This window comes from Papilio polytes, unplaced genomic scaffold (assembly GCF_000836215.1).
Source record: "Papilio polytes unplaced genomic scaffold, Ppol_1.0 DF822067.1, whole genome shotgun sequence".
NCBI lineage: Eukaryota > Metazoa > Arthropoda > Insecta > Lepidoptera > Papilionidae > Papilio > Papilio polytes.
In genome coordinates, this window is record NW_013527137.1 from 555,333 (window position 1) to 577,651 (window position 22,319).

The window sequence follows — 22,319 nt, forward strand, 5'->3', positions numbered from 1 at the left end:
ATAAAAATAGCCTGTGTCATCCGGGGATAGTGAAATTTCCTGACAGCGAAAGAATGTTTAAAATCGGTTTAGCAGTTTCGAAATCTTTTGTTTCTTTATTCAATGCAAACAAATCTACAGTTAAATCTTCCCTCTTTATACTATGTATTGTTATGAAGAAAATCAGTACTGCGCTGGAGGATTCGTGCAACACTAGATTATGCGTCTCATCCCTATCTGACAGCTGTCAATGTCATTCAGACGTATTGGAATAGCGCGCCATTCTGACAGGAGGTAGTGGCCTGAGTGTTTTAATTAGGTTGATACAATTAAAATCATCTCTAATAGTAATAATAAACTAGTGTTTCACCAAGTAGTAAGCTCCCGTTTACTATATGTTTACTTGTCCGACTTAAAACTTGAACTTTGTTAAGAAATGGTGACGGAGTGAATTGAAACGACCGGTATGTGCTTACGAAGTCGAAATATATATTTCTTTCTGTTCACATTTTTATAATTGACATATCAAACAAGGAACATGACAAAACTTAAAAAATATTAAACAAAAATTCGATGTCTTGTACATACAACCTCGTTTCTCAACAAATAAGTACATATAACGGTTGGTCTAATCATAAAAAAAACTAACTACAAATCGTTATAGTTACATTTTTTAAACAAACGTGATCGTGATAAATAAAAAAGGCATTACTATGACAAAACTGTCGTTTGAATTGACTCATGATAACTACAATTTAACTATACGACATTTCTGCTCATTCATCATTACAAAGTACTGAAAACATAACAAACGTAAGTATAGTATGTCAAAAAATTTTCTGGCTTGATACGAGGGACGCCGTTATCACGATTCGTTTCAACATTAAATATACATATAAGAGTACTTAATAAAAAAAAGTAATTAATACGGTACGTAAAACGTATTAATGACTTGTTTGTTTATTTGAACACTAGCTGTTGCTCGCGACTTCGAATGCTTGAAATTAAGAAAATAGTAAAAAGATTATGCCTTTGCCTAAACAATAGTAGCCTATTTTACTTACTGATAACAGAAATTTTAATGGTGCAAGAATTTTTGGAATCGGTCCAGTTTTCGAGTTATTTCAATACATAAAAAATACAAATCTTTCCTTTTTATAATATTAGTATAGATATAGATAATAAGTACGTTGACGTAATATTCTAAAAAATAATATTTTCTTAGGAACAATTATAACCCAGTTTTGGGTCAGATAAATTTGAAGCTTTATATATTCTTACCTTTTTTCACGTTGCTTTGCGTGGGATGCCATTCTGGAACATTCGAGAGTATCGCTTCGACTGCCTATAGAACAAAAACAGTCCATTAGGGGTGTTCAATAGTAACAGTCAATTTAGCTAAAATTATTGCATTTGTGATTGTCAAAAAAAATCAGAATTGGTAAAAGATTTGAAACTCTTACGTAGACTAACCTAAGCTAAACAGTGAACCTTAAATCGTTGTTTAATGTATTTAGTAAAAACCGGTCATCTTTAAATAAATTCGAAAACAAACACGTAACATTATTAAAGGTTCGTGTTGCTTTCACCTCAGAAGATATGCGAAAAGAAAATAACGTAATCGTAATATTGTGATAATAAATCCAAAATTAAGATCGTCTGTGGCTCAGTGCTTTAAGCACTTGACTTGTAATCTACAGATCTTGGGTTCGAATCCCGCCATGTACCAATATGATTTTCGAATTTTCATATGTACATAATTTACCCGACGTTCTTACGGTGAAGCAAAACATCGTGATGCAACCTGCACATATCGGCGAAGAAATTCAAAGATATATGTGAAGTCAACCAACCCGCACCGGGCCAGCGTGGTTGACTATGGCCTAGTCACCCTAACTTAGAGTTGGCTCCGGGCCCCTCGGTGGGGAAGTACAGTAAGCTGGTGATGGATGATGATGAAATCCAAATTAATTTAGGTTTCAAAGATGGTCAATGTAACATTTAACTGTTGTACAGTATGTTCGTCTTACTTCTTATGCCACTTGACATAAAACATGACAGTGTAATGTAATACATGGTGTAGGTAGTTACGCCCAATTCAGTCCCAAAGCCAGTTTCACAATAACCTGACCGCATTCTAATTACTCAATTAACATTTAAAAAATTCGTTTTGTACATATATTTAAAGTATGACACAGCCTTCTATATGTACAGTTAGCTGCATAAATCTTACTAATATTATAAATTCAAAAGTTGGGATGGATGTTTGTTAGAGTTTATAGCCTAAACGACTTAACGGATCTCAATGAAATTAAGAGCATATTCTGGAACAAAGGTTTTTTCCTTTTGTTTTATTTTAATTCCACGCGAACAGAATTACGGGCAAAAGCTATTAGTTATATATTTATCAGTCTTTATAAACTCGAATATGGCTTCAAAAATATCCATTGGACCTAACCGTCCGTATACTTCCGATCTTGAATACAAGCATGCATATATTTGAACCCTATACATGTGTCTAAAGTTTTATAAATGTATACATATTTATGCAGTTGACTGTACATAAGAATTACATTTCTTGTACCGCTAGCGTTGGAATTTGTAATTTATAGATTCAAAATTTTCAACAAACATATTTTTAGTTTGATCTTTCCTCCTTGAGTTTTATTTAGAACCATAAACTAAAATGTGCCAAAGCTATAAATACGTTCAAAAAGAGTTTTCAAGTTACGATACAAGGATACTGGTTTGTTAAAACTTGTATGTCTAATATGTTAACTGTGCATTATTACTAGAGTTTTATTCAAGAAGGGTATTATTAACATCTGAAACCGACATGCACTTATGCCTAGATATATAAATATCGAAGGATCGCCTTACGGAAGTCTACCCTTCTAGGTTACAAACATGATTGTGTTATTAATATAATTCCCTAGGCGACCATTGTTAATATGACATTGTATGTGTACCTGTGCGGCGGCTATCCTTGTCTCCCATGCGGGCGAGCGCAGGTACTTCATGAGACGACCGAGTAGCCGATGCAGTTCCTCGGGGTGCGCTTTCTGCACCTCGCCAAGCTGGCGGGCTGCAGCCCGCCGCGTCGCTGCCCCCGCGCCTGCCTCCAGCAACACGAACAGGCGATCTAATCTGCATTACAAAATACCCCTGTTGTTAACTATCCATACTAATATTATAAAGAGGAAAGATTTGGATTTTTTATGTATTCAAATAACTCAAAAATCACTGGACTGATTTCAAAAATTCTTGCAACATTAAAAATATAGACTATATGTTTACTATTTTTTATAATTTCACCACCTCGATGTCACTAGTCTGACATCAAATCTTAAATTGGTTAACAGCTGTAGTCATTAATCAGTCACTATGGATGTCCCTAAGCATAAGGAAATGCAAATCTACTATGTTAGTTGTGGCTTACGCAATAAAACGTCAATGTCGGCATCGCGTACCTTTGCGAACTTCTATGAGATCGTATTGCGTAAGTCGCTTAGATTGAATAACTAATTTTATAGGTGTAAAAAAAATCGATACAAATGTGCATGAAATTCACATATTTGTTAGGTAGAATGATCGAGTAAATATTAAGTGTACGTATACAGTAGTATCTTCCTATCTTTTTTAATTTATCGCTGATTTACTATAAAATAATAGAAACGTAACTGCAAGCGAGTGTTATGCTTTCGTATTATAGCGCTACTGTGGGATGCCTTTTGATCTTTTTAAGAGCACTTGAATCTTGGACATATTTATATAAACATTACACTTTTAACTTTGCTTTAGTTGGCAGAGATCCAATAAGCGGTCAGTGGTCGATGAAGGTTGTGGGTGTCGGAAATAGGTGATTTTAAAAAGGTATAGTGACCGGTAACAAATTTGTCACGTCGGGAACAACCCTTATGCCAAAAGTGCCAACTTAAGCGCCAGGTATTGTTAAGTCTGTATTCATAGACCGCGGGAAGATCAATCCAAATAAGATAAGTTCTGGAAAAGGTATAAAAGATGTAAAGAAGTATATTCTTCTGTACTGGAAGTGACTGCGTTAAAATGAATTTTAAATACCGCCACATCAGGTAATTTATCATGTAGAACAAGACAGCCTTAAATTTATAAAAATAACTAGCTGTTCCCGCGCGGCTTCATCCGCGTGTAATTATGAAAATTTTATTTTATTGTTTACATTTGTGAAATTATCAAGAGCAAATGTCAATATGACACGACATGACAAACCTTGGCAATCTTACTTTCTTGATGTTGGCAGCAACTTTTGGATTTTGCCAGTAAGTGGTCTCTTTCCCACATTAGGGTTTTTATCCAAAATATTTACCATTAGGTTAAATGGCGTGAAAATATATAGCCTAAAGCGTAACGTAAGTGTAGGGCTTTTTATTAAAAAAAAAAGAGTTATTCAAAAATATACTGTAATTGCTGATATCTTAGGCAACAAAAAAGTGTGTGTTTACGCTTCATTGTAATAAGTATAGATTATAGAAGTATAGATATAGATTACCATTTCAAACATCAACGTAATTCACGACAATAGTCGGAAGATTGATAGAAACCGAGTGGATGAAGTGTCAATCAAATAGGAACATTCTGGAACATACCTTGACGTCATGTTGTGGACACAGGCAACCTCTTTTTCTTATTTGCACTGAAACAAAGAAAAAAATCCATACATAATTTATTGCGGTTTATTTCTATAAAAAATTTTATGTTGTACATTCGAGTCTGGTTAAGTCATTCCGGACATACCATTGTCTATAAATATCTTAGCATCAGACTGAGCGTCTGGGACTAACATAGGTCAAGTATTCGAGAGTGTTGAATGTAAATGACGTAAAAAACGGAGTTGGATACAAAGACACTTATAAACTAATAATTACTCGGCGCACACCTTTGACTAAACTATCGCACAACTATTGTGCGATTGTCGATTGCAGCCAATTCAACTGTTTAGTTGCACAACTATAAAACGAGTAGTGCGCTACCTTCATATAAGCTCATAGAAATCAAAGCTAGACTAAACAGTAGTGCGATAGTTTTATCAAAAGTGTGCGGGCGCTCTAAGACGAAGTGATGCAGAATTATAGATTGTATGGAAGATGTGGGTAAGAAGGAATTGAAGTCTATTTTACTGATAGAGATGTATGGAAGCGATCATACTAATCATACTTCATACTAAAATTATAAACGCGAAAGTTTAGATGAATGGATGTTTGTTAGAGTTTGTGGCCAAAACGGCTGTACGGATTTTGATGAAATTTGGTATTGATGTAGACGATTGTCTTGAAAAACACATAGGCTATTCACTTTTTTTTTATTCCACGGGGACGGAGTTGCGGACGAAAGCTTGTACTATAATAATCCTTATTACTTATGTTTTTTAACCCAAAAGTAGGAGGTTATTAATTCATCTGTATATTTATTATGTGTGTTACCACATAACTCCGGCCATAGTGGACCAATTTTTAGGTCGTTAATTTTGCTACATACAAGACATTCACAATTTCAACACATGTAATCTTACTAATATTATAAATGCGAAAGTTTAGATGGATGGATGTTTGTAAGAGCTTAAACGGCCGAACAGATCTCGATTAAATTTGGCATAGACGTAGAGGACTGGCTGGTAGAACACATAGACTACACACTTAAGTTTTTATAAATTCTACGTGGGCGGAGTCGCGGCCGAAAGCTAGTACACAAAATAATTACATTGTTTATACGGATCTTAGCAGACCATTGTAACACATTACTTCTTTGATGTATTCACATATCGATGGCATTAATTCGAATACTTTGAAACGTGAATAGGAAACTTAAAGAGCCATTGATTTTAATATGAAAAAAAGGATTTTGTTTGTTGCAATACCTTTTCGAAATAACCATTTAAATGCACCACATGTATTCTAAAGCCCGCTACACACGATAAGTTGTAACTGAACAGTTTGATCTTTGAGATGCTTTGATTAAAATTAAGAACTGTGCTTATTTATCTGAACGTTAAAGAGTGTTCACATAAAACTGTCAGATACGTATGTAGCGGGCTTTATGTGTATAGACAGAAATATTGATTTTCCGGTACATTGTAATTTGCAATGAACCATGCGAGCCGCAATGCAGGTATAATAATAATTATCTTTTTATTGATTCTATTTTTACCTTCGAAAGTATTATTAGGCATTTTCTAGGTCAGCACAAATCAAATACTAGCCTATCAGATATATTACGAGTAGATCAGCAACTTCACGTAGTGCGATAATGTCCATTGACAATTTTTTTTTAATGATAATAGATACCTAGACAGATTCTCAACAATCACCGTCTACAATTCTACTGGAAAACATCAAAACCAATATTAGAAAGGTTTCGATATTTATGGTCCATTTATGTCACCATCCAGCTGTTATTAATACCTTAAAAACAATCCAAAAAAGAACGCGCGATCGTAGGGACAACTTCTTTAATAACAAATATTGTTAAAAACAAAGAACTTGAATAAGCAAGTTAATTTACATTGCAAACTGGATTTGAAATCATTGTGAAACCAAATATTTTAAACGTATAAATTGTAAACAAGTGGCCGGCATAGGTAACTAAGATTAGCACTGGCCAGCAATGCTGATAACGCTGCAATATGCCCTCACTGCAAGTTGAATAAACGAATAACTAAAGAAAAAAATGGGCCTGATTATGAGTGCATTTTCCAGCTAACACCACTTATAATATCCTATATTTTGGTTGTACTTAACAGAAGCAGCCGAAATACGTGCATGCTTGCGTTGATGAATGTAGAAGGTAAAATGGAAATACGTGGTCTCTGCCTACCCCTCTGTGTATCGTGTATTTGATTAGTAAATCCAGACCATAAACTTGTTAAATTAAACTACATTCCTATAAGAATTATATCCTGTCGTGTAAGTTGAAAGACATTTAAATGTCGATAACCTGTTCCAAATCTGTCAGTTTATTTTAAGGGTCACTATGTTATCGTACTTGCATGAACACTGTAAATATCATGTCAATCGATTCATTTATTATCAATATAATAACAAAGTCTACTTTCGCCTGTCCATCTTCAATTACTTATACACAATTTTGTGACCTATTAAACTAGGGAAATACCATCAGCACTCAAAAACAACTTACTGCCCCCGCACATACTGTCACGCGAAAATAATATAAAAGATAATCGGAGTAATGGGCGCTTTCATAAAAACTGATCAATCAACAGACTAAACTATCGACCGATAAAAAGTGCGTCAGTGTGAGTGGAGGATCAAAAGTTTACGTAAACTTCTGCCTCAAGAACGAATTTCTGAAGAGATTATTCCTATTACTTCTTAATATCCCACGAAAAGGCTGACAATACAACAGATATCTGCGAATGATGGTTACCCACATTTTAAAAATCTTTGCCTCCATCAAATGAATACAACGTAAAAAATAACAAAACCGGCTTTAAAGTTTATTTAACGTAACACAGTTTCTACATTAATGTATTGTATTTATTTTAAGCCTTGATGTATTTTATGCAGAATAATAAGAATATTTTTACCTTTTATCAAATAAAACGTTACGGAATAAGGTAAGTCGAAATATTTAATGAAAAAATCAGTATTTTTATCACGAAGACTTACACTGACACTTCGATCTGTGCATGTGTTTACACTGTCAAAACACTTCTACGAAAACAGATCGTCATCATTACAACAGTAGAATTTCACTGTAAAGATAAGACTACCCCGTATTGTAGCTCACAACAGAGTCGGTTAGGAGCGTCATAATCGGTCATATCGCTTAATCAGGATCTAGCGCCCTGGTTCCCGCGCTAGCAATCTGCACGCCCAATGCAGTTCCCCTACACTGCATTTGATGCAATTTGACGCACCACAGGTCATTGCCCATACCAACCAAGGTTTTCAATATTTTATCACCAACATGGTCACACTGCCTCAAAGTTTGTATGAGCAATGGTCGAAGTACAAAGCGGGAGTTATGGGCGTCGCCAGGCGATGATGGATGCTAGGTCTAGATTCTAGAGGGTCAGCTACCATAAAATTGTTATATGAACAGTAATTTTATGTATACATTTTTGGAGTACCCCATAACATTCCTAGCAACACTTTGGAAGTAAATCATCAGTATTACCCAAACCACTGAGGAAAGCAAACATCGCCTGTGTATCATATCTTACTATCTACAAGCTATCAGGTCTGGTTTTAAATTATTCTGACAGACTGAAAAGGTACAAGTGTCCATCATTTCTATAACTAAATTTAGGAACCATGTTAACACTTTTGATAGAATATATGAGTATGGTATATTATATTGTAAGCTTATCAGTTGGAATATGAAATACAAGTATTCTATAAATGACCTCAAAAGTGATAGCACCATTGTGATATACAGAATATGTGGGTGATGTCAAATTATTTTGTGTTTTACTTCATGTCCAAGGAATTAAAGATCACCTGCTTTTATATTCACTTTATTAACTTCAACAGGAATTTTTAAAGCTCCTTTTCATCATACATAACAGACTACATATTTGTTATCATATTTCAACCAAATCTGCACCAAATATCATGTGGAATTATGGTCAAGCGCCAGCTTACCAAAGATTACAAAAAAAAAAGACTCTCCAAAGACTTCATTGTCTTGTTTGATCAGATTAGATTGTTGACCTAAATTACATAATTGTGTAATGATGTCCTCCATGATCTACCCTATCCATGGTGAACCTTGTTATCTCCAAGAGTTCAATCTCTACATTGAGATTACTAGTTTGATGTAAGCATTACATACATATTCATGCAGATTAAGGAAATCTTGTTATTACTAAATTTATAAATAACCTAGAATGTGTGGTTAACTTGAACTTTCGTTTCACTAGCTTTTGCTTGTGACTTCACCTGCATGGAGTTGGAAAGAAACAAAAAGAAATAGCCTATGTGTTCTTCCAGACTATCCTCTATATCTATGCCAAATTTCATTGAGATCTATTCAGCCGTTTAGGCTATAGTCTCTAAAAAACCTCTATCCATCCAAACTTATGTATAATATTAGCAAGAAGTAAGATTTAAATGGGCATATATTTTATGCAAGTATGATGAATGTAAAAATTAATTGTAAAGACCAGCAAGATGTACTTTATTGTCCTACAAATTGACATCTATCAATGTATTTTAGTAAATTAACTTGCAACTTCAATAGGGAGGTGATACTTAATTCCATTGGTATTTTATACATTCACATTGAAATACTTTTTTGTTTAGTTATTGGTATTTTTACAAGATACAGCTATTACAGAACACAACTAGTCATTTATTCTCTGCATTTGAATGTCCTGTTTACGGTACGAATATCGACAGCTGTCTTATTATACGATTAACATAATCAAATTGAATCGAAGGGATTTTTCTTCTACTTATCAGGTTTCCAATGTCAAAAGTCAAAACATACGAGCCTCTGATTTTCACATTCTCATTTATACAATTTTATGTGTACGTTTACGGAATCTATGCGTGAGTTTACTTTAGGCTAGGCTTAGGAAATAAAATGAATAATAACGGTAATATGTAACACGAACCGTTCACTCGGCTAACATATGGCCGTGCGACATGATAGTATTGATTATTTCAATTAAATGCATTGCCACTCGCTGCCTCCCTCTAATAGTGACCTTGCTATAGTTAATTAAAGACTCCCACTTACACGTAGCAAGATTTCAAATTATTTTTCGATGTCACGATATAAGGACAGATTTATCTCATTACAATTTTATTTTTTTATTATTAATTTATAAAAGTGAAAATTAACATTCCATGTCTTACCTTGCGTAACAAGGCAGTTATCACGTCACAGCACCTAAATCGATCCATTTTATAAGCCACACAAAATCACACACGATAACATTTTCGTTAAATTGCACAAACAAAAAAAACCAACGTGACGAAAGGAAGCGCATCGTCCAAGCTTCAAATTTATACTGACAGCCATGCTGCTGATGAGTCCGTCTTTATTGTGCACTTGCGTGCTGATTGGGCGGGCAATACCTCAAAAAAATTGTAATTGCAAGAATCCGCCAATCAAATGTGAGAATTTAAAAACTGTTGGACACTAGCCAGAAGTTTGCACGCGGAATTTAAACTTCAATTAGATAAAATATTTTTATAACTGCAAATTAAAGTCTTGTTTTATTTCTATAAAATACACCCAAGCAACAATTTCAGTGCAAAACAAGACGAACAGAGGTACGAAAAGCTTTATTAATATATTTCCATAATTTGTGCAGTACCAAATTGTACATTGTAAGGGCTGTAAGCGTTATTTATGTTGAAAAATTGTACTACAGCAATGAATCTCGAGTATTACCACTGAGTTTTAAAGTTGCAGTACTTTGAAACTTCAACACTCATGAAAATGCATGAAAAGGAAGCGTTAAGTGTCAGTGTCAGGCAAGTGTCATCACTGTCATCTGTCATGACATCATTTCATAACCTATAAATGTCGTGAGAATAAGGTTATGTTTGGGAATTGAAATTGTGTTCATTTTGAATTCTCTAAAAGTTTACACTATTTAAGAAAATGGGCAAAAGAAAAACGAAAAATACTGAAAAGAAGAAGATTAAACTAGTATTTGATGAAAGTAAAAGAAAGTATGAATAAACCTTTATAAAACCAAAAAGTTGTTTTCTATCGAAATGTTGTTAATGTTGTTGTTTTTGTTTTAGAGATTATTTATGCGGTTTTCGTAAACGAAAACTAGAAAGGAAGAAGAAGGCAAAAGAGGAAATGGAACGAATGTTGAAAGAAGAGAAGAAACGAATAAAGCAAGAGGTGAGTTTAAAAGTAATTTTCTATAAAAAACAGTCTAAAACAATTTCTAAACCAATAAAATGTATTTTGCGTTCTGCATATATGGCTTGACGAATATCTGTCTTGTTATTTCAGAATAAGGAATCATACAAAAAGCTTGTGGTATCCAGCCGCCCTATACCTGATATTGAACAGCTGCTTCAGGAAGAATATGAGGATGAGGATGTTAATGTCAAAATAGTTGAGCTGTCTGCAGATACACTGCAGAAAAAAGATATAGTCATAGGAGAAAACAAACCAAAAGAAAGTGTTGACAAAGTTGTACATACAAAGAAAAAGAAAGAATTACCACAAAAAGTACCGGGTATGGGTTCTGATGAAGAAAGCGTTGAAGCGTCAGAGGCAGAAAATGATGTAATCGAAACAAATGACACTAAGTTAAAAACTAAAAAGGAAGTAAAACAGATGCTGAAAAGACAAGCAACAAAGAAAATTCAAAAGAGTAAAGTTTTTCAAATGAAGACTAAATTGGATAGGATACAAAATAAGAAAAAATCACAACAAAAGAAAGGTCATATGGCAAAGATGAAATCAGATTCGAAAAAGAACAAATCAAGGAAAAAGAGTCATAAAAAGAAGCAAGTGAAATAAAAGTTCTGAAATTTTTAAAAATGTTTATCATTACAAAAATCAACAATTTATATAAACATCTCGTAATTAAAACTTTTATACAGAAAAAGTTATATAGAGGAACAAAATCAAATATAAATGATAACACCCTTGCTTGCAATTATTTAGGAAAATTTGATGATACGATAGAAATAACCAGCAATACTTTTGATAAAATACACTGTTTAACTGCTTTCTTGAATTGTAGTTTAAAACCAAATGGAGTTATGAATTAAAATAAGAACATGCATAGTGAATACTATTCTTTGTACGATTTCTTTTTCTTTACTCTTAAATTAATCTTCGATTCATTTATATCAGTTACATTATCATTAGTTATTTTATTTCTAGGAGATTTCCTTTTTAATTGCAGTTTTTGCGATGTGACAACAGTTTCTTCTTTAGATTCAAATTCAGAAACTGGAATATTTTGTGATTGACTTTCATCACAATGTTCAACACTATCATCTTTTGGTTCAACTTTTAAATTTTCAACTTTGATTTCTACCAGTGATTCCATTGGTTCTTCTTTAATATTTAATTTAGTTTCTTTGACATCTGTTGAGTGTTTCAAAGGTGATTTTTTATTCGGAGATCTCTTTAATTTACCACTGGATGGACAAATATCTTTGTTTAAGCATTTATCGCAAGAAGGTCCGAGTGGTAAGCAAATAGTTTGTCCGAATCCCACCATAAGGTGATTTACTTCACTCCATAATTCAAATGGGAGCCAGGATTCAAGAGATTTTCTTGTGTCCTCTGGAGTGGCTGTGGGTTTTTTGACCCAACCTATTCTATTACTTATTCTGTGAACATGAGTATCAACACCTGAAAAAGAATGTAAAAAAAATTGATACTACGGAAGTAACCTATTTATAACCACTTAGTAGCTCTTTCAGTTATTTTTCTGTTAATTTTTACGTTATACTTATTTTCGAATACTGACTAAATTTCAAAGGCTTGCTAGTTTTAGGAAACTGATGGTTCTTTTGTGGATTAAATACAAACATTCAATACTGACCAATACCAGTCACCTTGTCCCAGGCTACTTTCATACAAATGTGTGCCATTTTCGGACCCACTCCTGTAAGCTTGCAAAGTTTTTCCACAGAATTTGGTATATCTCCACCATATTGATCCTTCAATGTTTGTGTTGTTTTCTTAATGTATTTTACTTTTGTCTAAAAATGAATAAAAGAATTCGGTAAGTAATCTATACTAATTTATAAAGAGAAAAGATTTGAATTTTTGTATGTATTAAATTGAATCTGTAAGTACTGGATCAATTTTTAAAATTCTTTCGCCGTTAGAAAGGTAATTTGTATTTGAGTAAGATAGGCTATATTTTTTAATTATTTCTATAATTTCAAGCATGTTGGTTGCATTAAGTCTTAAATGCATTACATTTGCCCTAGAATATTGTATAAAAAAATAAAACATACTTTCCAAAATCCAACAGGATAAATTAATTTGCCCAATTCTTCATCGCTCATAGCAAGAACATTGTCAACAGACAAGCCTCTTTCTTTTAATCTCTCCATAGCAGCAAAAGTTACTTGATCCTTTGTTTGACTTGATAACATCAATGATATAAGTGTTTGATATCTTATCACCTGAAATATAAAAAATAAATTTACCCTATTACTTATTACACTAACCCAAATAATAACAATGTAAAAATTAAAAAGTGAAAATCTCACTTTAGGTGGTGCATTCTCATCCATTGTCATATGACAACCCATTGAGTCTACTGGAGCATCATTTTTTGAACGCATCATCCTCAAGTTGTCCAGAAACTGCCTCCAATTAGATGGTTCCCATAGGCCCTTATTGTCCTGCAAATTTTATAAATTATTACATGTCTTAATAATGTTGATTTTTTATTTAAAGAAATAAAATATTACCACTTTCTGTGTATTCTCATCATTGTCAAACTCTATTTTTATTTTCGATTTCTTTTCAAACTTAAACTTATTAAGGTCTATCTTCCCACTGATTTCTTCTTTTTTTATTGGTTTTATAACATTTTCAGTTTCGCTTTTAATTTCTTTTTCGTCATTCGTGTCCGATTGTTTCGTCTTTCCTCGCGGCATTTTAGTGTTTGTATACTTATTTAGAAAAACCCTTAACAAACAAGGTTTGACCCTTGAAAATAACGTTTTAGATGTAATAAGTTGATTAGATATATATTTTGACTTAAATAGTATACGCTATTAATTGACCAAGGATTATATTTGGACAACCTTGTAACTTAAATATACCTAATTAACGTTTTCGAAACCAATTTATTTGTAAACATTGTAAACAAACCCGCAAGAAACAGTTTTTAAATCTGAAGACAAAGACAAAATGTTAAGTCAAGTGTCGGACAACCATAGATATATGTATTAACATTTTGTATTCCATTTGAAAACATGATTTTTTTTATCTGTATTGTATATTTTCAGTCTATGCTGACATTTGTCATCTCCTGTAACTTTACCTTTTTGTCATTTTCCAATTTACTATTAATGAAAATCAAAATATTTTTTGGTTATTGCTTAAAAGTCTAATTTGAAAATTATTAAACTAATATAATTAATATTGGCCCTTATGAAGTAGGAGTTATTTTTAATTTAATATAAAGTTTCTTATAAAATGACTGAATTACTACTGGACCCTAATATTCGAGTTTGGGTGTTTCTGCCCATTGTAATAATCACTTTCCTTGTTGGAATTGTAAGACATTATGTTTCGATTATTTTATCATCTCAGAAGAAAATCGAATTGTTGCAAGTCCAAGACAGGTAATTTTTTTAACTTATGTTAATGAACTCTGGTAACGAAATTTTTCTAAGACGATATTTTATTAAATTCTTGCAGCCAAGTCATGATCAGAGCTCGTTTGCTGCGTGAGAATGGCAAATATTTGCCACGACAGTCCTTTGCTATGCGTCGGCATTTTTTTAACAATGAAGATACTGGATACTTCAAAGTACAGAAAAGAGCTGCAGCTTCACAGGTATACCTTGGTTTTTTTAAAAAAAAATAATTCTACCATCTATTAGGCTAAAGGGTTAATAAGAATAAAAAACATGATGTAGTTTATTGCTATTCACCTAATTTCATCATAATTAGTGGTTCAAATGGTAACATCAGCTTATCTTGAGGTTTGTAGAGCCTAAATTATGTTAGGGGTTTTTAGGCCTTAATCAAACACACTGGGTAGTGCAGATTAGTTGACTTGTATCACAGTGTTTTTCTTATTCATGATTAAATAGCGGGCAATAGCCTGCGACTCCGACCGCATGGAATTCAATAAAACAAATATAAGTAGCCTATGTGTTCTTCCAGAGTATCCTCTATGTCTATGCCAAATTTTATTGAAATCCGTTCAGCCGTTTATGCTAAAAACTACAAACATCCATCCATCTAAACATTCGCATTTATAAGTAAGATATAACATTGATTTTGTCTTGTTCACAGAATCCAATGACTGACCCTGGAATGATGACTGACATGCTGAAAGGGAATGTAACCAATGTACTGCCAATGATTGTTATTGGAGGCTGGATCAACTGGATGTTCAGCGGTTTTCTTACAAGTAATATTTTATATATGTTCTTAGACTTTAAATGAGGTGTGGGCAAATAAGCTGCAGATTGCTTCTAATAATTGAACCAAAACTATAGACATTAATACAAGAGGAACAGATGTATTGTGCAATTGAATTGTAAATTATTGGCATTTTTTTCCAAAAATAGTGAAGAAGCGTCACATAAACAATTTTAGGAAAACACATTCTCTTTTCCAGCCAAGGTACCATTCCCATTGACTCTAAGATTCAAACCAATGCTGCAACGTGGAGTGGAGTTAGCATATCTTGATGCATCCTGGGTGTCTTCTGCTTCCTGGTATTTCCTCAATGTTTTTGGTTTACGTACCATATACACACTTGTATTGGGTGAAAATAATGGTAAGTATTACTATATCTGGATATATTAGTATTTTCTTTTGCCCTCTGGTTATAAAAATAATAGATGTTTTATTTCAGACTAGATTTATACTTGTGCCAAATTTCATCAAGGTCTATTGAACTGTTTCGAAGATAACTTCTAACAGATCTATCTAAACATTTGTATTTATTAAGCAAGATAATTGAAATATATAAATGTATGCATTTCCGTGGATAATCTCTGCAGGTTAAGGATTGTAAAGATTTCTTATAAAAGTGTAATATTTAGGATACATAGAATTAGTATTTATTACTTTTTAAAGATTAACTCCATAATTAAATCTGAATAGTGAAGACACAAACTAACATGTCCCATAGCTTTATGTTGATTAATTCCATGAATTTTTTACAGTTGTAATTTTTTTTATATCATTCTTTATAGCTGCTGATCAGTCAAAGGTGATGCAAGAACAAATGTCTGGTGCAGCGATGGCGATGCCTCCAGACCCGAAAGCTGCATTCAAAGCAGAGTGGGAGGCTCTAGAGATCACTGAACATTGTTGGTCTCTTGCTAACGTTGAAAACGATTTACTCGCTACTGATAGTAAATGTCTGTAAATGTGTTTAACCCTTTCACTGCCACTCTTCCTTCTACTTGTCTAGTGAAAGAATGAGCATTGATTGTGTTATCCATTTTGTAGTAAGCTAAAACTTTTAAATATTTATGTTAATATAGTAAAATGGGTAATAAAGTTAATTTAATCTTTACATGTTTTATTTTTGTCTTTTATATAAGTGATATTAAATAATGAAACAAATATTGCATTTAAAAAAACATTTATTACAATGCAAATATGTAAACCATATTATATACAAAATGGTGTTTCTGTACAATCGCCAACAAATATTACTCAAACACACTATGGCCATATTTTTCATAACAATCATCAATAAAATGTTTTTAAATTTAATCACCTGATTGTTAAAGGCCAGTCCCACAAATTGTAAATGGTCTGATATCAATCCAACATGTAAAATATGTGATGGAAATATCGGATTTTGTTCCTTTATCTGACAGTGTCATTTTTAAGCTATCTGAGTCTCTATCAGCCAGGAGTGGAAAAGGCCCTAAGCATTGAATAACATAATATCATAAAAAGTACAGCAATAATATAAGAGATAATAAACAGAATATATATAGGCTGAGCAGAAATATAAAAATCCTCACTATATTAGGGAAAAAAGGAATAAATTTTAACATTAAAAAAAATATACAATTTTTTTTGAATCTTCAATAAAGTTATGAATTTAAATGAATATAAAATTGCAAAGGTAAAGACATCATAGTGTGTTATTATCCTCTAAGTATTTTTATTGCTCGTCGAATTAAACTTTCAACACTCAAGCTCGGTGTAACCGTGAGTTTCCACTGTCGATACACTAATAGATAAACATTGTCATATTTTTACACAACATGTAACATGTTGTATAGATGTTTCGGCAATGGAAACTCATGGTAAAGCGGCAGTGACCACCAAACACTTCTGCAACTGTGGAAAAAAATACAAATATCTATCAATTACCATTTTTAAACATTTTAATATTCGCAGGTAATTATTAACTAGAAAATGTCTTGGTAAAAACTTCCTAAAATTCTTGGAGGTAAGAGTCGTTTCTAATATCAAGGACATCCCTATATGCGCTTTTTTTTATTGCACTATTTTAAGAATAGGCAATATGTACCAAATTGTACCAAACTTTTTTAAAGTATACTTTATAACTATAAAAACATTCCTGCAAAGATTTTTTTTTATATAATGTGATTTAGTGGCAAAATTTAATCATTAAAAAGTGTCCTTTTTCAAATCCCCTCGCTAAGTTCTAAAACGCACACTATTGGTCGAAGCAAGTGGCTTATCTAATATGACGTCGCTGTGTTGTCAATACACAGTTCATTTACGTTAGTTTATATAGAAATACACTCTTGAAGTATTTTACTGTAAACAATATAGAAACTGAATAGAATTATTAATTACCACTTATTTTTACCAGGAATAATAAATATGAATCGATTTTTGACTTTTTGACCTTGAGATACTTTGTTGTTTTTTATATCGAAGTGACATCTGTGCGTATGTTATGAATGGAATAAGACGATTGACGTCAATTGTCTTATGTCAACTTTGGTCGCGTTTTAGTCGCGCGAAAATGGTCGTAATTTTATTTTATTATTTTTAGCACAATGGTTGAATATCGCGTAAATTTTTTTTCTGGTTATTTTATAACAAGTGAATCGTTTAAAAATAGGAAAAAAATACATGAATATTCGCTATTAACCTGTGCTACTTCTTGATGAGCTGCACGACGTCCTCGTCTTGCACGAGGTGCGCAACGCCGACGCGCTGCGGCGAGTATTTGGTGCTGGTGCCCCACACCAGCGCGTACTTCAGCTGCGCCGCCAGCGACCGGTGGATGGAGTGGCACACGTGCTCGATGCTCACACCCTGCACACTCACACCACTTTAGTGTTTATTTCAACAGTCCCTTAGTGTAGAACCTTAATAACTTAACACCGACTTGGACGATACTTTATTAAGTACATCTATTAACCTCACATCTATTGATGTTTCTTTAAGTAAAAAAATAAAATATGTGTATGATTAGAATAAGTATACGAAATTTAAAATTCCAATTGAAAAAATACCCGTTTTTATTTGATTTTTTTTCTTTTGAGAAACAAAAATGGGTTAATTTCCCGTTAAAATGTTTGGAAACTTACAAATTGTATGACAAGACAAGACAAGAAGTTTGCTTATGTTATAAATGCAATAGTTTAGTTATGGATGATTGTTAGACTTCGTAACCCAAACTACTGAACGACACTCGATTAAATTCGTAATAGATGTAGAGGATAATGTTAACATATAGGCTTATTTTTTATTCCACGGACGAACTCGCAGGCGAAATCTAGTATAAAATAATTTAAATTAGTTTTTAATACCTTTCTAAGAATGAGTCCGTCATCGAAGTCCGGCGGCTGTCCGGGCTTCTTGGTGTAGACGCGGATGAGGGAGAGGTACTCCCACAGGATCTCCAGCAGGTAGTCCAGGTTCAGCTTCATGTTGCAACTGCACAATAAACATCATTATAAAAACACCTCCATCGAATTCTACAAAAACAAGGATATAATTTCATTGTGTTAATAATAATGCTATACAATCATTGTATACAAAAAAAGTTTAGTAAATTCATTTTATAACAGTGTCAAAGTAGGGCGTGATCAGGCGACCGCCCAGGGCGAAAAAGGGCGTTGCCCAGGGCGCTAGTAGCGCTAGAACCACTGGTAATAAATATTATTTATTAAATAACCGTCATGACTGAAAAAATCTAAGTATGGACATTAATTTATACAATATAAATAGGAAAGTTTAGATAGATGTTTATTGCCTGAACTTATGAACGGATATTGAAATATGTCAAAGAAGGATAATTAGAGATGAAATTATCAAAATTAAGTAATTTGTAAAAAGATAAAAAGAGATATAGAGGATAGTCTGGTAGAAGGCATAGGCTACTTTCTTTTTAATATGTGTAGGGTCTCGGGCGAAAGCTAGTTTAGCTAAGTGTACCTGACGACGACGGAGTGCGGCTCGCGCGCTATCCTGTCCACCTCCTGTATGGAGATCTGGTCTATCTTGTTGTAGACGTAGATGCAGGGCAGGTAGACGCGGTTCGCCAGGATCACGTCGATCAGCTCGTCCGCGGTACAATCCTCGCGGAAGAGCACCTATAACATTGCAATACTGAACATTTGTCTGATATCAGAATCTAATATTGGAAAATAGATACAAACTTCTTCAAATTAAACTATATTATTGGTTGCTACTCCCTCTAGACCTAGTCTAAATCATCTGAAGTCTAGTGACATACATGTTTGTTAATATTGAAATAATGTATTTACCAGGTTATACAGGTATAGGAATATATTTACAATGTGAGCATATTTAGCAATGAAGTAATAAACTATAACTATTAACTAAGGTATTGGGAAACCATTTCAGCGGATTCAGGTAGCCACTTGCTCGTTTACCACCTTATGACATAAAAAAATGGAATTTGCAGTTTCAAAACTATCTATAAATAAAGAAAAGCTTACCTCAGCATTAAATATTTTATATTCATGTAGTATCATTTGCACCATCTTCTCATCCACTTTTGTTAGCTGACATGTTGAGTTGAAAGACAGTCCTCCGCCCTTCTTCACCTTTAAAAAATATCATACTAATATTATAAATGTGAAAGTTTAGATGGATGGATGTTTGTTAGAGTTTGTAGCCTAAACTGCTAAACAGTACTGTTAGGAACAAAATTACCGTGCTATAGAATTGGCGCAACTCTAGATTATCGGCATAAACATCACGTCCCTAGCTGACAGCTGTCAATGTCACTAGAAGTATAGATAGATTGGCGCGCATTCAGAGTCTGGCGAGAAGTATTGCTCTGAGTTTAAAGCGACAGTATCAATTAAATAAGTTGTCTAATAGTACTCAATGAAATTTGGCATACATGTAGAGGATAGTCTGGAAGAACACATAGGCTACTTGGTTTTATTTTAATACCACGCGGACGGAGTCGCGGGCGAAAGCTAGTTATTTAATATTTGACATTACATGTTATTTTTTCTTACTAATATTACAAATGTGTAAGTTAGACTGATGGATGGATGGATGGTTTGTTACTGAAATCTCACTAAAACTTAGCATAGGTGTAGATTATAGTCTGAAAGAACACATTGGCTACTTTTTGTAGTTTAAAGTCATAATGTTTGTTACCTTAAAGTAAATATTAGGTTTATTCTTATTGAGCCTGATGCCGACACTCTCCAGCTCCTTCTCCAGCAGCTGGCGATGCACATACGGCTTGGTGGCGTCCAGCATCATCAGCACCAGGTCAGCTGTGCGCGCCACCGCTATCACCTTGAGAATTATTACCATATTTGTGACATTTTGATATGGAATAGTACACACAGAACTGGACCCTTCTATATTTATTTATTAATTGGAATTGGAATACACCAATTGCATGTTCAAAGTTCACAATCAAGTTTATATACAGTACACAATGAAAAACAAAGAAGTAGAAGAACACACAGATGACAGGTGTATACAGCACTTACAAGAAAATGATGTTATAGGATGTACTTTAAATTATTACTAATTTTACTTAATATCATAAATGGAAAGTTTAGATGGATAGATGGATGTTTGTTAGAGTTTGTAGCCTAAACGGCTGAAAGGATCTCAATGAAATTTGGCACAAATGTAGAGGATAGTCTGGAAGAACACATGGGCTAGCTTTTGTTTGTATTTATTCCAAGCGAACGAAGTTGTGGGCTACAGCTAGTTAATTATAAACTTTTATGATGTTGGATAAGTTTTCTCTTTTTTGGGATTATATATTAGTATGATACAGTACAAATTAATGTTAAAAATTGCTTCAATCCATAAGCTAAATATTAAAAAATCCACTAAATGCTAATAATCGAAACTTTCAAAGTATTACTATTAGACACTTCCTTGCTTTAAAATTAAATAATGTAATGGCTTCCATGTAAGAAATTTTGGATTCCTCTGTTATTCATTTAGGATTTTAATTGTAAAGATTCAAATCTCATTACCTGTCTTCCTCTACCTTTGCCCTGTGCAGCACCTTCTATAATTCCTGGCAAATCAAGTAGCTGTATGTTGGCACCCCTGTACTCTATGACTCCAGGGATGCAAGTCAATGTTGTAAACTCATAGCTAGCGGCCTCCGAATGTGTGTGCGTCAGTGTAGATAGTAAGGTTGACTGGAATTATATTAACACAAATTTTACAAATGTTAAAGTTTAAATGGAGATGTTGGTTAGAAGGTATCTGTCAAGTAGTTCAAGGGATCTTGATAAAATTCGGCATAAATGTAGATCATAGTCTGGATGAATATAGGCTACACAATTTTTATAATTTGTATGAAACATAGGTCATTTTTGTATGAGACTACAGAACAAAGTGTTGCAGGAGATTATATATCCCTTAAAAATTTTGTCCATAGATATTTGATGCAAGATTCTGATATAGTGCCTATTTTTAATGGACAGAGGAGACAAAACAGAAAAAGATAATTTATCTAGACATACTATCAGCCATTAAATCAGGCCTCAATAAGATTTGTTAAATAAAATAAATTATATGTTTTAAACACTTACTTTACCCACAGATGGGAACCCAATTAGAGCCACTCGGGCATCACCTGACTTCAATACATCGAAACCTTCTCCTTTGTCCCCACCTTTCTTGGAGGGCTCTAAAAGCTGCGAACGATACTTAGCAAGCTTTGCTTTTAATAGACCCAAATGATACTCAGTTGCTAAAAATAATAAAATTCAATGTAATTGCATAATAATATCGTAGAAACATATTATTGTATTGATAATAAACTATCTTCTAGCATTTCCTTTTGTATAATTTAAGCTTAAATTATAAATATACCAAAGAAATTAATTTCGAAGTTTGTCTTCTAAATACTCTAACCTAAGTTTTTACAAATTTATACCAAGAATAATGTTTACTGCAGAATTTAAATTACCTTTATTCTTTTGTGTCCGTGCAATTTCTTTTTCAATTTCTGATATCTTTTCTAAAATACCCATTCTTCAAGTGTCTTTACACCTTATAAAAACTTACAAACAATCCTACGTCGACAATAATTATGATATAATCTACAATACAAATATCATTTCAACAATAAGGGGTAAATTTTTAACTATAATTAGTACATAAATAGAATATTTTCAATTTATCGAATTTTATGATATTGAAAAGTTAGGTTATTTACTAGTGATGTCAACATCAAGTCA

General features: G+C 33.1%; 5 protein-coding genes across 7 annotated transcripts in view; 2 read left to right on the plus strand and 3 right to left on the minus strand.

The window, feature by feature from the left end:
- Positions 1-10,000, minus strand: part of LOC106107253 (TATA-binding protein-associated factor 172) — a 30,800-nt gene extending 20,800 nt beyond the window's left edge. Inside the window, exons 1-4 of the mRNA XM_013288026.1 lie at positions 9,837-10,000; positions 4,605-4,651; positions 2,949-3,126; positions 1,261-1,324 (exon numbers count right to left, since the gene is read on the minus strand). Coding sequence (XP_013143480.1) covers positions 1,261-1,324; positions 2,949-3,126; positions 4,605-4,615 — 253 coding nt within the window. The 5' untranslated portion in view covers positions 4,616-4,651; positions 9,837-10,000. The remainder of the gene's footprint in view (positions 1-1,260; positions 1,325-2,948; positions 3,127-4,604; positions 4,652-9,836) is intronic.
- A 495-nt stretch (positions 10,001-10,495) lies between these two features.
- LOC106107454 (nucleolar protein 12) lies at positions 10,496-11,493 on the plus strand. Its single transcript, XM_013288309.1, has 3 exons — positions 10,496-10,661; positions 10,737-10,842; positions 10,957-11,493. The coding sequence occupies exons 1-3, from the start codon at positions 10,591-10,593 to the stop codon at positions 11,470-11,472; spliced, it is 693 nt and encodes a 230-aa protein (XP_013143763.1). The 5' UTR covers positions 10,496-10,590; the 3' UTR covers positions 11,473-11,493.
- A 235-nt stretch (positions 11,494-11,728) lies between these two features.
- LOC106107452 (endonuclease III-like protein 1) lies at positions 11,729-13,845 on the minus strand. 3 transcript variants are annotated; one of them, XM_013288308.1, is made up of 6 exons: positions 13,734-13,845; positions 13,395-13,635; positions 13,191-13,325; positions 12,933-13,103; positions 12,512-12,671; positions 11,729-12,318 (listed from the first exon to the last, which is right to left on the minus strand). In XM_013288308.1, exons 2-6 carry the CDS (start codon positions 13,581-13,583, stop codon positions 11,750-11,752), a joined length of 1,224 nt encoding a protein of 407 aa, XP_013143762.1. In that variant the 5' UTR covers positions 13,584-13,635; positions 13,734-13,845; the 3' UTR covers positions 11,729-11,749. The 3 variants fall into 3 exon arrangements, with proteins under 3 accessions (XP_013143762.1, XP_013143761.1, XP_013143760.1); XM_013288307.1 differs by having other exon boundaries at positions 13,398-13,635; positions 13,752-13,844; XM_013288306.1 differs by having other exon boundaries at positions 13,752-13,842.
- A 186-nt stretch (positions 13,846-14,031) lies between these two features.
- Positions 14,032-16,192, plus strand: LOC106106991 (ER membrane protein complex subunit 3). The gene is made up of 5 exons (XM_013287656.1): positions 14,032-14,276; positions 14,353-14,491; positions 14,956-15,073; positions 15,284-15,445; positions 15,867-16,192. The coding sequence occupies exons 1-5, from the start codon at positions 14,128-14,130 to the stop codon at positions 16,040-16,042; spliced, it is 744 nt and encodes a 247-aa protein (XP_013143110.1). The 5' UTR covers positions 14,032-14,127; the 3' UTR covers positions 16,043-16,192.
- A 701-nt stretch (positions 16,193-16,893) lies between these two features.
- On the minus strand, positions 16,894-22,317 carry LOC106107125 (developmentally-regulated GTP-binding protein 2). The gene is made up of 9 exons (XM_013287832.1): positions 22,049-22,317; positions 21,669-21,829; positions 21,102-21,272; positions 20,257-20,400; positions 19,581-19,688; positions 19,054-19,211; positions 18,426-18,552; positions 17,762-17,928; positions 16,894-16,974 (listed from the first exon to the last, which is right to left on the minus strand). Exons 1-8 carry the CDS (start codon positions 22,110-22,112, stop codon positions 17,767-17,769), a joined length of 1,095 nt encoding a protein of 364 aa, XP_013143286.1. The 5' UTR covers positions 22,113-22,317; the 3' UTR covers positions 16,894-16,974; positions 17,762-17,766.
- Between the last annotated feature and the right edge of the window lie 2 nt (positions 22,318-22,319).

Bases quoted from the DNA above. Each gene is read 5' to 3' on its own strand.
- LOC106107454 (XM_013288309.1), top strand. From the start codon at position 10,591: ATGGGCAAAAGAAAAACGAAAAATACTGAAAAGAAGAAGATTAAACTA. The intron at 10,662-10,736 runs GTATGAATAAAC...TTTTTGTTTTAG, and splicing joins TTTGATGAAAGTAAAAGAAA to AGATTATTTATGCGGTTTTC. The intron at 10,843-10,956 runs GTGAGTTTAAAA...TTGTTATTTCAG, and splicing joins AGAAACGAATAAAGCAAGAG to AATAAGGAATCATACAAAAA.
- LOC106107452 (XM_013288306.1), bottom strand. From the start codon at position 13,789: ATGTTTACAAATAAATTGGTTTCGAAAACGTTAATTAG. The intron at 13,104-13,190 runs GTGAGATTTTCA...TTTATATTTCAG, and splicing joins ATGAGAATGCACCACCTAAA to GTGATAAGATATCAAACACT. The intron at 12,672-12,932 runs GTATGTTTTATT...ATTCATTTTTAG, and splicing joins ATCCTGTTGGATTTTGGAAA to ACAAAAGTAAAATACATTAA.
- LOC106106991 (XM_013287656.1), top strand. From the start codon at position 14,128: ATGACTGAATTACTACTGGACCCTAATATTCGAGTTTGGGTGTTTCTG. The intron at 14,277-14,352 runs GTAATTTTTTTA...AAATTCTTGCAG, and splicing joins TTGTTGCAAGTCCAAGACAG to CCAAGTCATGATCAGAGCTC. The intron at 14,492-14,955 runs GTATACCTTGGT...TCTTGTTCACAG, and splicing joins AAAGAGCTGCAGCTTCACAG to AATCCAATGACTGACCCTGG.
- LOC106107125 (XM_013287832.1), bottom strand. From the start codon at position 22,112: ATGGGTATTTTAGAAAAGATATCAGAAATTGAAAAAGAAATTGCACGG. The intron at 19,689-20,256 runs GTAACAAACATT...TATTTTTTAAAG, and splicing joins AACCTAATATTTACTTTAAG to GTGAAGAAGGGCGGAGGACT. The intron at 19,212-19,580 runs GTAAGCTTTTCT...GCAATGTTATAG, and splicing joins ATAAAATATTTAATGCTGAG to GTGCTCTTCCGCGAGGATTG.